The 16,314-nt window shown below is 40.0% G+C and overlaps 1 protein-coding gene across 1 annotated transcript in view; it reads right to left on the reverse strand.

The window, feature by feature from the left end:
* Positions 1-16,314, reverse strand: part of LOC122553133 (aftiphilin) — a 56,544-nt gene that overhangs the window by 12,963 nt on the left and 27,267 nt on the right. The window contains exons 3-7 of the mRNA XM_043696696.2: positions 11,695-11,843; positions 11,238-11,364; positions 8,629-8,685; positions 6,363-6,494; positions 5,715-5,775 (exon numbers count right to left, since the gene is read on the reverse strand). Coding sequence (XP_043552631.2) covers positions 5,715-5,775; positions 6,363-6,494; positions 8,629-8,685; positions 11,238-11,364; positions 11,695-11,843 — 526 coding nt within the window. The remainder of the gene's footprint in view (positions 1-5,714; positions 5,776-6,362; positions 6,495-8,628; positions 8,686-11,237; positions 11,365-11,694; positions 11,844-16,314) is intronic.

A 16,314-nucleotide genomic window follows, 5' to 3' on the forward strand; every position in this document is an offset into this window, starting at 1 on the left:
ATACAATGATAACAATAAGAAGTGGCCATTCAGTTTGTCATGACTATGCTGGCTCTCAGTGAGAGCAATTCAGCTCAACTTCTAAAGAAATGTAGGTTGAATGTTAGGAACATATGAACACTGCTGAGCTAGTGGCAATGCCCATCACTGGAGCAATGCCCATCTGAATGAAATTTCAACACTTGCTCAAATCCCCCTCTTGCGGATGTTTACAGAATATTATGATCACCAATTAGAGATGTAACAAAGCTTTCAAAGGGTTTTCTCCCCCATTCTACACTACCTCAAAGTTGAAGCCTTCAGTTTCCAAGCTCCAATCCCTGAATGGGACTGATCCAGTATCTACCTCGCCCTAAGATAATTTCTTCAACACTAAAAAGCATGGACCCCACATTCAATTCTTGAAAGTTAATCATCTCAGGTTAAGAATGATTCCTGAAGTTTAGAAACAATGAAACAATTAAGATCCTGCTTTGTTACAGCCCTAAAGAGACAACAAACAGGCAGTGAATTAGATGCTGCAAGCTAAGCACTACAACACAGCACAAGCAGCAGCCCTTCCCTTATAAGTACAGTCCACATCACTTGAAATGTTTTAAAGAGATGGTTATTTCTATCAGCTGAAAAGTGAGAAACATTTACCCTTTGTATTAATAACAAGGTTTTAATAACAAGGTTGCACTGTGTTCATTCATTAGTTCATACCTCAGACGCACTGTACATATTAAAACAGCTTTCTAATTCTGAAATTTTCCAAATGTGAGCTCATAATTAAACAAATGTGAAGTCATGATATTCCACTAAAATAACAAGGTGCTATGTAAATGCAGTGACCTCACCTCTTGCTTTTGACACACTTAAGGTGAGACAGTGCTGAAGCTCAAAATACAAATTGATTTGCTTATAATTCCAAAAACATTTAATGTGAGTTAAGAATGGATGCTAATTAATGCCTGACAAAACAGAACGAGAATATTACTCTAATTAATACTCTTCATTCCAAGAAAAAACCTGTATTGGATAAAAGATTTTTAATGTTAATATCTGCCTGTGTGGAGTTTGCATGGGTTTCCTCTGGGTGCTCCAGTTTCCAAAGATGTGCAGGTCAGGTGAATTGGCCATGCTAAATTGCCCACAGTGTTCTGTGCGTTAGTCAGGGGTAAATAGAGTAGGGGAATGGGTTTGGGTGGGTTACTCTTCGGAGGATCAGTGTGGACTTGATGGGCTGAAGGGCCTGTTTCCACACTGTAGAGAATCTAATCCAATCTAAAAAAAAACTCTGCTGTGTTGTAAAGGCCATTACTTGTAGTAGAAAAATTGAATTTGTATGAATGTACCTGTTATAAGCAATGGGGACTGTTTGTCAAAAGATAAGCCACAAGCACAAAGGTTTATTTTTAAAACCTATCACATGCACAACAATAAAAATTTCTAAGTTTTCAGGAAAGAAGTGACATGACTGTCACAAAACAACTGCGGACTGAAATTCCCAAGATGCCAAATAGGACAAAGAAAAATCACACGTTCTGTTTTCTTTTAAAGAACGTGTATAACATTGCTGCATACAGCATCTGAAAAGGTGAAGGTGGTGTGGGGACAGGGGAAAACAAGATGTTTATCAGACAAAAGTCACAAAACACATCAAGAATGAAAGGAATGAATGCATCCCAAAGAAAAAGACACACTTGAAAAGAAAATTTTTGTGTAGTTTTCTCAGAAGTGGAGTGGAAAGAAATCCAAGAACTTTTGCACCATACAAGGGACACGCTGAACATTTCCAACAAGACAGACTCTAACCATTGCTCCTTGATGTTCAGCATGACAATCGTAGAATACACCAATATCAACATCCTGAGGATTTACATTGACCGGAAACTGGACTGGAACAGCCACATATATACTATGGGTACAACAGCTAGGTCAGAAATCACATGATACCAGGTTATAGTCCAATAGGTTTATGTGAAATTACAAGCTTTCGGAGCACTGCTCCTTCATCAGGCTGAAAGCTTGGAGACTTCAAATAAACCTGTTGGACTGTAAGCTGGTGTCGTGTGACTTCTGATCTTGTCCAGCCCAGTCCAACAACTGCATCTCCACATCACAGACACGACAGCTAGCTAGAGGGTAGGCATCCTGCAGCAAACTGACCTCTTGACTCCCCAAAGCCTGTCCACCATCTACAAAGGCACAAGGCAGGAGTGTGGTAGAATACTCCCCATCTGCCTGAATGGGTGCAGCTCCAACAACATGCAAGAAGCTTGACACCATCCAGGACAGAGCAGCCTGTGTGATAGGCACCACATCCACATTTAATCCATTTACCAGCTATGGTCAGAGAAAGATACATTGCAGAAATTCAAGAAAGGATGCTTAGACAGTACCTATCAAACTCAAGACCATTACCACTCGAAGGATAAGGGCAGCAGAGGTATAGGAACAGCAACACTATAATATTTATAGGAAAGTGTACCATGAAGGCTCACTTCCTGACCCCTTAAAACCACTCTTCCATCCACAAGGGTCAAGTGAAGAGTGTGACAAAATACTCAGTACTCATTTGGAACAACAATTCAACAAGCACATCATTCGGGACAGAATGTCTGCTTTAACTGTTGACCTTGCCATCAAATGATATAATTCACTCTCTCTACCATTGGTGCACTGTGTCTGAAGTATGCATGGTACTCAGCAGGAACTAGCCAGAGGTACTTTAATAGCAACTTCCTCTTCAGGACTGTCTGAACCTAAAACACTAAGAAAGGCAAGAGCAATAAACCACGGAAACCACACTGCCTCCTGAGCTTCCCTCCAGGTAATGCATGATCCTAATCTGGACAGGTATCCTCAATCCTTCACAGTCATTTGACTGGTGCCCTGGAAATTCCTTATAGGTGTGCCAGCTGTTCATAAGGAAAGCCCACCATTAACTCCTCAGACAACTCAGGATGTACAGGAGGAATAATCATCCCATTCCAACAAAAAAACAAGCCAGGAATCGGAAAGAAAGCCAAGATCATCTAATTTTCCTGGTCTCCGAAGAAATACATTGCTAAAGTAAATGGACTTCAGCTTAAGAATACTAAAACACATACAAATAAAGACAAAAGGAGTTAAATGCCTAAAGAAAGCATTATGTTGGTTGATTTCTGATTTGCAGCACATCAAAAAAATTAAACTGTCGTAATTGGATGAAGGATACCATTGCTTTCAATAAAATAGATCTGATTCCAAACAGACAAACCTGGTTCATGGGTAAAGAGTCACGTGATCACAGTGTTCAAGGCCTAACCATGTAGTTAAGACAGTCTGCTGACCTGGGATTATATAATTGTTGCTAGAGCTACTGCCATCTACGGGTCCAAAGAAATCGAGGCTTACAACAGTGGAACCTCCATTAGTAGTGTTGGGGAGATTTCACTGCGGTGTTTAATGTAGGGCTAGGGAGGGTGACACTTCCAGCCCTGAAATGGTTAACAACAGCCAAGCGAGCTGCTGCAGGCGATTGCATGACTGCTGGAGCTTGTAAGGGATATGCATAATGTTAATTAAATCTTGGAGCCTGTAAATACCAGCCAGTATCAATTGCCCCATCGAAACTTGGGATTAATAAAGAAACTGATCGGAATCTGTAACTGTTAGACAAGTGTGAATTGCTCTATCGGAACCTGTAACTAGTGAGTGTGAATGGCTCTATTTAAGTCTAAAGTTGATAAGTGTAATTGACAATTTAGTTAAACTAAAACTATTGAAAATGGCTAGCCTGTCAGACGCATAGTAATTCCTTGACACAATGGACTATTGAATACGGGATCGGAACCGCTCCCAGGGATGGCTGAGCCATTGCCAAGCACAGCAGGAGCTGGACAGGCACTTCGATGCGGCCAATAGGAGGACGGATCCCCAGCGCGCGCAGATGAATGGACCAATGGGGAAGGCGAACTGACCGGGGACTCCAGGCAGCGCGAAGTATAATTGTGTCAACTTTGAACGGGAAGGCAGAACGCCTTCTCCAACGAATGCATGCCTGTAGATTCGTTGTATCAGTTAAGATTCTGTGAATAAACTGCTGTCTGCGTCTAATCATAGTTGCCAGTGTGAGTCTCTCCTTCCAAAAGAACACGCAAAGACGGGACCCCGCGGGTCCGTCTTAACAGTAGCCATGCTGGTAAGTAGTCATACAGAGGGTTAACCAGTGAAAGGAACTGATAAACGACAAGGGGACAAGACACAAACTTCAACAGGCAGATTCTCATTACCACATATTATAAGCCTAAGCATTCAAACATAAGGATTAGTTACCCAAGCTAGCTAGTCAGTCAATCAATCAGTTCTATAATGAATATTAGTTACAATACATAGGCAATAAAATGCACAAAATGCTGCAGCTTAAAAAACAATGAGGGAATGCACTTTCCTCAACAATGTGACTGACACAGAAATTTAATTTGAAATTGAGCCTGACAAACAAGTCACAAGCACAAGGAACCAATCATGAAGTAAGCAGGAAGATTTGACTGGGTTGTTAATGGGCACTAAAACAGAGAAGATGACCCAAGCGGTCTTTCCACTTTTCGACAAGGTGTTTGTGGGATGGGACTTTGATTTGACCCACATGATTAAGCCTTGGAGCACTGCAGGAAGACCAATAAAATAATTCTCATTTTAACTTTAGCAGTTTACTAAGTTATGATTTTATAGATCTACACGTTCAGACACACAATACTTCAAAATTTATAAAACATTGTCATATTTGGAACCTAAATACTTCAACCACCTATGAAATTCAGTATTCAACAAGTTAAAAAAGATTACACATGTAGCCAAAATAAAGCCAAATGTTAGCAAGTCTTATATAACTACACACAAAGTAAATGCTTAAGTTGGTTTTGAGGTGTTAGATAGTATAACTGACATTAGGGACCATGCAACATTCAAAAACTAACTTGAGCAAGCTGGTAGTCTTATTCTATTTGTTACAACAAACTTAGTTTTTCTTGCTTAAGCAATTGTGCATTAAAAAGAAATGTAGATAAAATGAGATAGAGAAAGTAGTCTGCAAGAGAAGAAGTCCTCTTGCATGTGAACTGTTAAGTTTTCAGAGATTAGTAAGTCTGACAGTCAGAATAATTTATTATAACTTGCAATAAATTACAATGATAAAAAATGATTAATTGAACTTTCTTTTGTTCAGTTAAGTAAAGTGATTTTTTTTCCCCTACATATATACAATTCTTTAAAAATGCACTCTCTGGTTTAGGGCAGAACTTATTTTTAAAAATTACAAGTAAACGCATTGCAGCTCTCCACAAAAACTGCAAACATTTTCATGAGGCTGTTAACGGAAAGTAAGCTTCAAATGTTGATTCGGCAAACTACTATTGTTAATGCAGTTATAAAATCAGCTATTTTAGGTAGTACAATTGAAAACATTAATACTGCATAGTTTTGTATGATTATTATAGGAGGGAAAGAATTGAAACTGTGAAAGCAAGGATGCAATGTTAGCATTCTAATGCTCATCTACAGTATTTATTTTCGTGTTGAGGCACTTTCATAATGCACTAAACTAGGTTACAAAAAAGCCAGGATTTCCATAGTGAGAAATAAATGGAAAGCAAAACAAAAGAAAAATCAGGAGAGAGAAGTCTGTCTGAACTTGGTAGGTTTCTTAACTCTAGCTCTGGTGCTAGAGGTTCTATGCAGGGACGTACCATCAAGAGGATTAGTAAGGCCACTGCTACTCCAGTCAAACTGAACAGGTGGGACGTGCTCCTATGGAGAAAAGAAAACATGACATTACACAGGAACGCTGACGTGTACTGAGAGGAAAAGGGTATCTGGCTGCAAATTAATATCAAAGCAGAGAGTTTTGGTATTTCTTAGCTCCATTGCAATTGTGCATAATATTCAACTCTCCAAGTTTACATTGAGTTAAACAAAGACACTGCTATTTAAATCAGTGATGAATATGACAAAGTAAACATCTCCAGATGAAGCCACCAATCTGTTTCCCAACCTCTGTCTCATTACTGCAGAGAGTTCTCAAACAAGCAAGGTATTTCCCATGGACAGTGAGATGACCAGATAGCAATGTCATTTGAGCAGACAGATGCAAAATAAAATAAATCATTGTTTTCAGATTTCAATCCACCATTCAGCAAGGATGGAATAAAACATTAAGCACAGTGGAAAGTTTATTAAAAGGCTAGGCAATAATTAATCTATAGAGCAAAGTTTGCCTCGTCAATCTTCCTTCTGCTCCCTACAACTTACTACCCAGCAAATAAAGCTATTTACAAGCAAAAAAATATAAATCATTAGATATCCTTTAGTAATGAAACAAAATAATTTATAATTACTTGGATTTCATCAGATGCAGAACCACACATTTCTGAGGGCGTTCCACTTGCAGTTGAAATTTGACCTATTGACGCTATCTTCTCTGCAGCTGATATTGGTTTTACTGGTTCTTTAGTGGGTTCTAACATGCCCTGAAACAAAAGAAATCAAGATACATAAAAAGCAGGTATACTCTAACTGGCAAATTTTGAGATCATATGTTCTTGGAATTAAGCCTCACCAGGTGCAAGTGCATAATTGGAAATAGTGGGTGCAGAGCCCAGGTTTTTCTGCTTAGCAACAGAAATTCAAAGTTGTTGAACGCACAATTTCCTTATCGTACTTTCAAAACGTGAGCACTCATGTTAGCAGCATGCACTTGCAAAATTAACCTTTTAGGTTCTCAGCCAATGACTGAAGTAAAACTTTAAGAGCAACCGAAAAATATACTGGGTTATATTACTGATGATACTTAACCCGACTACTGAACATTAAAGATTTCCAGACATCACTTAAATTACCACACCATCGATTGCAATACCATACCTACATAAGAGGCTTGAAATGGGGAATACAAACAAAAACTGGATGTTGTGAACTCCAAGGCAACAATGGTTACTGTGATTAAGTTAATAGCTGCAAGGTCCAGTTTAAATCCTTGCCTTTCTTTGTAAAGGCTTTGCGCATGGTCTAACTGGGGACCTGACAGGGTAGATACTATAACATGTTACCTGTGTGTGGGAGACTGGAACAAAGGCGACACCATTTAAGAATAAGAAGTCTCCTTTTCAAGACACATGGGGGGGGAATCGTTTTTGCTCAGAGGGTTAGATTAGATTACTTACAGTGTGGAAACAGGCCCTTCGGCCCAACAAGTCCACACCGACCCGCCGAAGCGCACCCACCCATACCCATTCCCCTACATTTACCCCTGCATCTAACACTACGGGCAATTTAGCATGGCCAATTCACCTAACCTGCATATTTTTGGACTGTGGGAGGAAACCGGAGCACCCGGAGGAAACCCACGCAGACACGGGGAGAATGTGCAAACTTCACACAGTCAGTCGTCTGAGGCGGGAATTGAACCCGGGTCTCTGGCGCTGTGAGGCAGCAATGCTAACCACTGTGCCACCGTTCTTAATTGTGAAATTTTCTTCTCCAGACAGTTGAGAAGCCCAGGACATTGTCTAATTCTGCCTTGAGGGAATTCAAATTATTGATAAACAAGGGAGTCCAGATTGATGGAGGCCAACAGGAACGTGGGGTTGCGACACTAAGCAGATCAGCCATTCTGTCACTGAATGTGGAGCAGGCTCATGTGGCCAGATGGCCTAACCCCGCTCCCAAGTCCTGTGTTCCCATGATTGGAATGGGCGGTCTGATTCTTGTCCTGAAAAACCCAGTGAAAAAGTAAATACCTTTTTCTTAAATACTGAGCAGTCTAAAGAGACTACCCCACTGTACACACATAGCCCTGGGGTGACCTGCTGTCATAAGGCCACATGGTAAAATTTGGGAAGCCCAGTACTATGTTAATGGTTCAGGTAAAGGTTCGAGGAATGGAGCGCCATCACTGTAAAGTGCAAAACTGTATTGCAATTAGATCAGCAATGATTGAAATCAGATAGACCAACTTGATCCTTATTTCTCATGTCAAATGAAAGCTTTCAGAATGATTAGTGATCATTTGTAGTTCAATAAAAGAGTACTGCAAATAATGATTTGGTCAAAGTCTGAAGGCTTCATGATCATAAACAGGATCTGAACTGAGAATGAGAGAAAACAAGATTTGTTTGTAATTTGCTTTTCAAATACAAAGAATGTAGGGACCAAGCTAACCCAATGCAAGAATAAAAAAAAATCACTTTCCATCTTCTATATGTACAGCTAAACAAGTATAATAATTACCATGTATATTCTGGAAATCAGCCTGTTAAAATGAAATTTATCATAAAGAACAGAAAACGTACTTTACACTGTGGGCAATTTACACAAGATGATTCTGTCTACGACTGTAGTTTGATAGACATTTTCAGTTTACAACCAATCTACCATATCAGATTGCTAGAGGATTTCTGCATCTAGTTTGCTTGAAAATTTGAAATACCAATAGGATAAAATTTGTTGGATCCATCAGACTTGCCAAATACTTTACATTATATGAATGTTTAGGATACTTGAACAATAAAATGATAGAATTACATGTGCAGGCCATTCTTGCTTTTGTGCTTCCATGCATAGAGATGGAATGGAGGTTATTAATGCATCATAATATAGACTTACCAGACCAGATGCGTATGCAGGAACAATGACAGGCTGCTTCCTCTGCCCTGTAAACAACTTTCAAAACAGAGACAATTACAATCATTTGGTTATTTTATTAAACCTGAAATGAAATGAAAATATCAGAGTTTTAGTGATAACAGTTTGCAGTTCTGTTTCTAAAGTACAATTTAAAATCTGACATTTGTTTTTAAGAATTAGAAATTGGCTTTGCACTTAAAGTTCTGACAGTTTAGCTCAGTCGGTGATAATTCTTCCACTTGGTTATGAGTTTCAGTTACATACAAATGTTTGAACTCATTATCTAAACTGAAATCTCCCTGCCGCACTCAAAACTTACCACCCTATCAGAGTTCAAACTTTAGAGGACAAAAGGCAGTTTCAAAAACAAGGTAACTCTCCTTTCCCCACAACTACCACCAAATGTATTAAATGTCTATCTCACAAACAGCAACCAGAACATTGCTACCAGAGTGACTCATTTGCCCTTACAAGAGTCAGCACGTTTCAGAAAGAATGAATTAATGAAGTATAGTTGTTTATTGGAAGTAAGCCAGCTGCATCAAAAGACAGTGACTTTTCTTTCATTTAAAAAAAAATCTATTCATGGAAGGTGAGCATCACTGGCTGAGGCCAGTATTTCCTGCCCGTCCTAATTGCCCTGGAGAGTGTGGTGCTCTACTACCTTCTTAAACCTCTACAATCCAGGTAATTATAGGTATAGCCACAATGCTGTGAAAGAGAGTGAATGTACAGCAATATATATCAAGTCATTTCCAGGTGTGAGACTTGGAGGGGAACTTGCACGTGGTGGTGTATCTACTGTTACAGATTTGCACAGCAGGGAAACAGGCCCTTCAGTTCAATTCATCCATGCCAACCAGATATCCTATATGAATCTAGTCTCATTTGCCAGTATTTGGTCCACATCCCTCTAAACCCTTCTGATTCATATACTCATCCAGATGCCTTTTAATATTCTAATTGTGCCAGTCTCCACCACATCCTCTGGTAGCTCATTCCGTACACGCCCCACAATCCGCAAGAAAACGTTCCCCCTTAGGTCTCTTAAGTATTTCCCCCCTCACCCTAAACCTATGCCCTCTAGTTTTGGACTCCCCCACCCCAGGGAAAATACCTTGGCTATTTACCTTATCCATGCCCCTCATGATTTCATAAACCTCTAAGGTCACCCCTCAGCCTCAGACGCTCCAGTGAAAGCAGCCCTAGCCTATTCAGCCTCTCTTTATAGGTCAAATCCTCCAAACCTGGCAATATCCTTGTAAATCTTTTCTGATCCCTTTCAAGTTTCACAACATTCTTCCTATAGCAGGGAGACCAGAATTGCACGCAGTATTCCAAAACTGGCCTAACCAATGTCCTATATAGCCCAACACCTGTACTCAATACTCTGACCAATAAAGGAAAGCATACCAAATGCCTTCTTCACTATCCTATCTACCTGCAACTCCACTTTCAAGGAGCTATGAACCTGCACTCCAAGGTCTCTGTTCAGCAACACTCCCCATAACATTATCATTAAGTGTATAAGTCCTGCTCTGAATTGCCTTTCCAAATGCAGCATCTCACATTTATCTAATTAAGCTCAATCTGTCACGCTTCGGTCCACTGGCCAACCTGATCAAGATCCCATTGTACTCGGAGGTAACCTCCTTCACTGTCCACGACACCACCAATTTTGGTGTCCTCTGCAAACTTACTAACCATACCTCCTATGTTCACATCCAAATCATTTATATAAATGATGAAAAGCAGTGAATCTAGAACCGATTCTTGTGGCACACCACTGGTCATAAGCTTCTAATCTGAAAAGCAAACCCTCCACCACCACCCTCTGCTGCCCTTGCCCTTCTAGGTGGCAGTAGAGTCAGAGTCAGAGATGTACAGCACAGAAACAGACCCTTCGGTCCAACCCGTCCATGCTGACCAGATATCCGAATCCAATCTAGTCCCACCTGTCAGCACCCGGCCCATATCCCTCCAAATACTTCCTATTCATATACCCATCCAAATGCCTCTTAAATGTTGCAATTGTACCAGCCTCCACCACTTCCTCTGGCAGCTCATTCCATACACGTATCACCCTCGGCGTGAAAAAGTTGCCCCTTAGGTCTCTTTCATATCTTTCCCCTCTCACCCTAAACCTATGCCCTCTACTCTGGACTCCTCGACCCCAGGGAAAAGACTTTGTCTATTTATCCTATCCATGCCCCTCATAATTTTATAAACCTCTATAATGTCACCTCTCAGCCTCTGATGCTCCAGGGAAAATGGCCCCAGCCTGTTCAGCCTCTCCCTATAGCACAAATCCTCCAACCCTGGCAACATCCTTGTCAATCTTTTATGAACCCTTTCAAGTTTCACAACATCCTTCCAATAGGAAGGAGACCAGAACTGCACGCAATTTTCCAACAGTGGCCTAACCAATGTCCTGTACAGCCACAACATCACCTCCCAACTCCTGTACTCAATACTCTGACCAATAAAGGGAAGTATACCAAACACCACCTTCACTGTAGCGACGGGTCTGGAAGGTGCAGTCAAGCTCTAACACAATTCTCCTTTATTACCCAATCCCATTAACTTACGATGTTTCTGGTATCAATTCCCAGAGAAATTAGAAGCTTTTTGTTGCTGTGAGAACCACCCCACTGGTATCTCAGGCCGTGAGCATCTTCCATATCTTGTAGCTCGGTCCACAAAGATAACAACTCCCTGCATGATCCACAAGAAATAATAAAGCAATTCAGCACAATAAAACACATGACTCAGCTGATTAAGCACTTTGATTAAAATAGTCTGATTAGAGTAGATTTTGTTACAGATTTTCATTTATATTGGCTTCAGCAAGTACACATTTGGATTTAACAAATTTTTGTTGCTGCAGTATGCAAAGAACATTTCAGTTGAATCTTCATCAGCTCAATTTTTAGAGCTTTTATTCATAATAAGATTAATCAATCATTTTCAGTGCATTTAACCATGTTTTTACCAAGCTATTTCAAGTGAACCCTCAGCAATTTATGTACTTGTTCACAGTCTTACCCATTGTTTGCCTTGACCTGGTCTCCCTTTTCCAGTCCAGACTGCAGCAGTTGCCCTAGGGAGCAGATTTCTTCTTTGGTGACTTTAACAGCTGGCACTGGAGAAAAACAAGTTTGGAAAACTCGCTCCAGACGCTTTAGCAAAGACACCTGCATTAAGCAAGCAACAGTTGGCATTAGTCTGAATTATCTTCTTCTCTGGTGTAACCAGATGCACAAAGTACATTTTAATCCAATTAAGGGACTAGCTATTTGTCACAGGATGCTTCAAGCCACTGTGGAAGTATGAAGGTAATAGTGAAAATACTCAGCTTGATGTTCAGGTGGCACATTTTTGGTGTTTAATCATTCAGCATTTCACACCTCCCCAGGACACATCTTTCACTTCCTTGCTGGCTCCATTTCCATTCCTTTTGCATAATTATGTCATTTTACACCTAATCACAGATACTTTGTTTGGGTCTTTTCATTGTTGAAAATCTAATACATTTCTAACTTTTACCAATTCTGATTAAAATTCATTGACCTGAAATATTAACTGTTTCTCTCCAGCAACTACCAGCCTCAGGAGTATTTTCAGCACCTTTTTAAAATCTTCTTGTTTCATATTGGCAGCATCTCCAGTCTTTTGCTTTGGTATTGCCAATCCATGGCGGATTGAGCGTGTTTGGTTCACACTTTCCTAGCCATTCCAAGTACAGCTTCCATTCAGCAAAGCAGGAATACAATATCAACACTTTAGCAGTGGACTCAATATAATCAGGCTCAGAGTTACAGTCAATTTGTTTACAAAAGGACAAAAAAAAACACCATCAGCTACAATATAGATTCCTGATTTCTCTGCAAATTAGATTTTCTGGAAGCAGATACGAAAGTATGCGCCACAAGTGAGTGAGTCAATTTTCAACAGAGTAAGGGTCATTGTGGCACAGGTGGTGGTCATTTGGCTCTTCAAGGCAATGCTGGCTTTTCAAGCCCTGTGCTCACAATGAGCATTGCTTACTTTGGCAAGAGATCAAGGAACTATTGGTCATTTGCATCACTTTACCTCCAGATCTATCACCAACTCCAGGACAAGAGTCAGGAACCACACCCTGGCATAAATGTCCCACTCTAAAACAGCTAAAAACAACATACCAGCCTCTATTTCCAGATCTCTGATGGGCTGGAACCAAAGGAGTAAAAGAATAAGGAAGTATTTCTACAATTCTATGGAGCATGGGTGACACCACTTCTCGAATGTAAGAGACTTTGATATCCATACTTAAGGATATACTGTTATAATCCTAGCTGGGAAAATCAGCTCCAAATTAGATCATTGGTCATCCTTACTCTTTGATAAAAGCATGGGTTGCTCACTGAAAAAAACAGAAGATTGTTGAATTGGTTTTAATAATAAAACATATGCTCATTACACACAATTAAAAATGAAATTAAACATGTCAATCTACATTTGGAAGATTTCAAAATTTCATTGCTTTTACCAAAAAAAAGATTTTGCTTTTCAAAGAAAGCAACATCTAAAACAGGACTGATCCAAACTAGGAGGGAAATTCTTCATTGAATGGCAGATTCAAAACATATTTTCCTCTATTCATTAGATTAAGAGAAGTGAATTCCCGGAACCAACTGAGAATAGATTTCAAAAGAAAAAGACCTTCTCTAAGAACTTCTGTCTAACCTTTTCCAGCTACCACACTGGTTAAGTTCGGATGACTCCCTGTTCTTTCAGATTAACTAGCATGGTGCATGTGCATTTTTGCCTTTAAAATCAACTTACTAAAGCTCAATCTTAATTTTGCTCTTTGCATATCAAATATTTCCATTCACTTTTGTTGCTCCAACAAAAATAATTTGCTTTCCTTTGGGATATGAGGGACTGGAGTTAAAAGGACATTAAGAAATTAGAGTAGGCCATTTGGCCCATCAAGCCTGCTTCACCATTCAAGACAATCCTGGCTGATTGGGTAGAAAAATGGAATCAAGAGTGACAATCTCCATATCCTCAATGTCCTGAAGGGCCAAAAATCTGCCTATTTCAGCCTTAAATATATTCAGTGATGTAAGTACACAATGCTGTGGGGTACAGAACTCTAAAGTTAAGTGAATTTCATTGAGTGAAAGACATCCCACGATTTAGACTCCCCATCCAGGGGAAACACGTCTCAGTACTTCTAATTCGCCGTATAAGGACCTTGTGGGTTGTAATAAGATCACCTCACTCTTTTAAACTCTATTAGAGGACCAGTGCTCTGGCATGGTCATTAACTGACTTGTCCTCTCTTTTAAAATTTGGAAGCTAAAGACATGCTGTTGGAATCTTTGTTTTGTTGCCATCCTGGGTTGTGCAGTTGAGATTGATGGAATGAACAACCACCACAAACTCAACACTCGGGCTTATAAAATGTTAGAAAACTAACCTGCAAGAAATATTCATCTTGGAGGAAAAACTATGATGGCAAGCAGAAGGATTTTCAAAAATTAATTATGGCAATTTGCCTCAATTTTACTTTCTTGTAATTATGGATATGGAAACTTCATTTTTCTACATAACATTTTCTTATGGCTTTAGTATCTGATTAATACATTTCCTACTTCTTCCTCTGTTACTACTTTGTGAACATGAAATTTAAACACCACAACTGTAACAGACTTGTGCGTATACAGATCCCAAAATGTGACGCAGGAAGTATGACAGGAGTCTCAGATGCATGAGTGCCTCATACAACACTATGTTTTAGCAGAACTCTTGGGCATTACAATCAACTAAAGGATGCGTCACAGACACGCAACTGTTAGCTGGCATTCAAGGAGGAATCTTACCATCTGTCGTCTTTGTTTAGCTCCTTTTAACTGGGAGATGGTGGGTGTTTGGGGGAAAGGGTGCTGCAGAGAAAATCAAGCCACGTGGCCCAATGGAAGATGCAGGGCATTTTGAGCAACAAAATTGGGTCAGCAGTACAAGGTGAGTTAAGGTTCTCTCAGGCTGCTGGTATAGGGTGACAAGTGAATTATCAAAGTCAGGTCTTTGGTGTCTAAAGCTGTTTAGTAACACAGGGCCTTTTTAAAGCAGAAATGTCTGCAATGTCCATTCACAAGGGCCAAGATTCAATCCCGCATTGCCAGCCCATCCCTCCCACATTATGTAAGACCTCAAACTCCGATCTACTGCAACAAATACTGATTGCTAACCTCTTCAGGCCTGTATTTTGAACGTAGAACAGCATAGAAACAGGGCCTTTGGCCCACTACGTCTGTGCCAAGCATGATGCCATCATAAATTAATTCAATCTGTCTGCACATGGTCTGGATACCTCTATTTCCTGACTGTACACCTGTCTAAGTGCCTCAAACTTTGCTAATGTATCTGCTTTGACCTCCTCTCCTGGCAGTGATTATCAGGTACCTATAACGCCCCATGTGTAAAAGGTTTCCTTGCACATCACCTTTAAACGTTACTCCTCTCACCTTAAACCTATGCCTCTAGTATTTGACATGTCCACGCTGGGAAAAAGACTTCTATTCTCCAGCCTATCCATGCTGGTCATAATTTTATATACTTCAATCAGATCGCCCCTCTGTCTCAATACCATAGCGAAAACTATCCACGTTTGTCCGACCTCTACTTAAAGCTAATACATTCCAATCCAGACAATATCCTGGTAAATCTTTTTGCACCTGCTCACTTGTCATGATCCAACATGACACTGTCCTCAAAGGGTGCCATAAATGACTTACTGAGCACTTGTAGCAATGTAAAATTTGATAAATCTTCATTTTTCCCTCCAAGATTTTCTCAATTCTGTTTTCTCTTTACAGTTCCCTATATCATCAGACCCAACTCAGTATCTTATTTGCTTTCCAGCTTACAGCTAGATCAAAGCACATAAGATAAAGATTAACTAGGGCAGGTTTCACCAATAGGCAGTGGCAAGATATGGCAGATTTAGGGTAATAGAATGTTAAGAAAAGAAAAGGAGGTTACTAACTTTAGGGTACAGTAGACAGAAAACATGTTTGCAGTTTGTTATTGACAGGGATGGTAGAGAAGTCTGAGAGGGAGAGGCTTGTAATGGGGCAGAAAACAGAAAAGAGGTCACAGTGATGGAAAGGAATGGATGTATACCGCAGAATGGCAATGAAGATGCAATTAGGCAATACTTAGGATGCATAGGATGGGGAAGGAAACTGCAGGGGATGGGCACAGTCGAAATGTGGAGCCTATTCAAGGACCAGCTACTGCTGATTGCCAAGCCTTTGGTTTTGATCTTTATGTCATCATTGTCTACAGGAATAGTGCCAGAAGACTTAAGGATAGCAAATGTTGTTCCCTTGTTCAAGGAGAATAAAGACAACCTTGTATAATTATAGACCTGTGAGCCTTACTTTGGTTGTGGGTAAAGTGTTGGAAAGGGTAATAAGAGATAGGGTTTAAGATTATCTAGAAAAGAATAAGTTGATTAGGGATAGTCAACACAGTTTTGCGAAGGATAGGTCGCACCTTACAATCCTTACTCAGTTCTTGAAAAGGTGACCAAACAGGTAGATGAGGGTAAAGTGGTTGATGTGGTGTATATGGATTTCAGTGGTGTTTGATAAGGTTACCCACAGTAGGCTATTG

Source organism: Chiloscyllium plagiosum, unplaced genomic scaffold (genome assembly GCF_037043375.1).
Source record: "Chiloscyllium plagiosum isolate Xiang-an unplaced genomic scaffold, Cpla_swu_hap1 HiC_scaffold_10, whole genome shotgun sequence".
Classification (NCBI taxonomy): Eukaryota; Metazoa; Chordata; class Chondrichthyes; order Orectolobiformes; family Hemiscylliidae; genus Chiloscyllium; species Chiloscyllium plagiosum.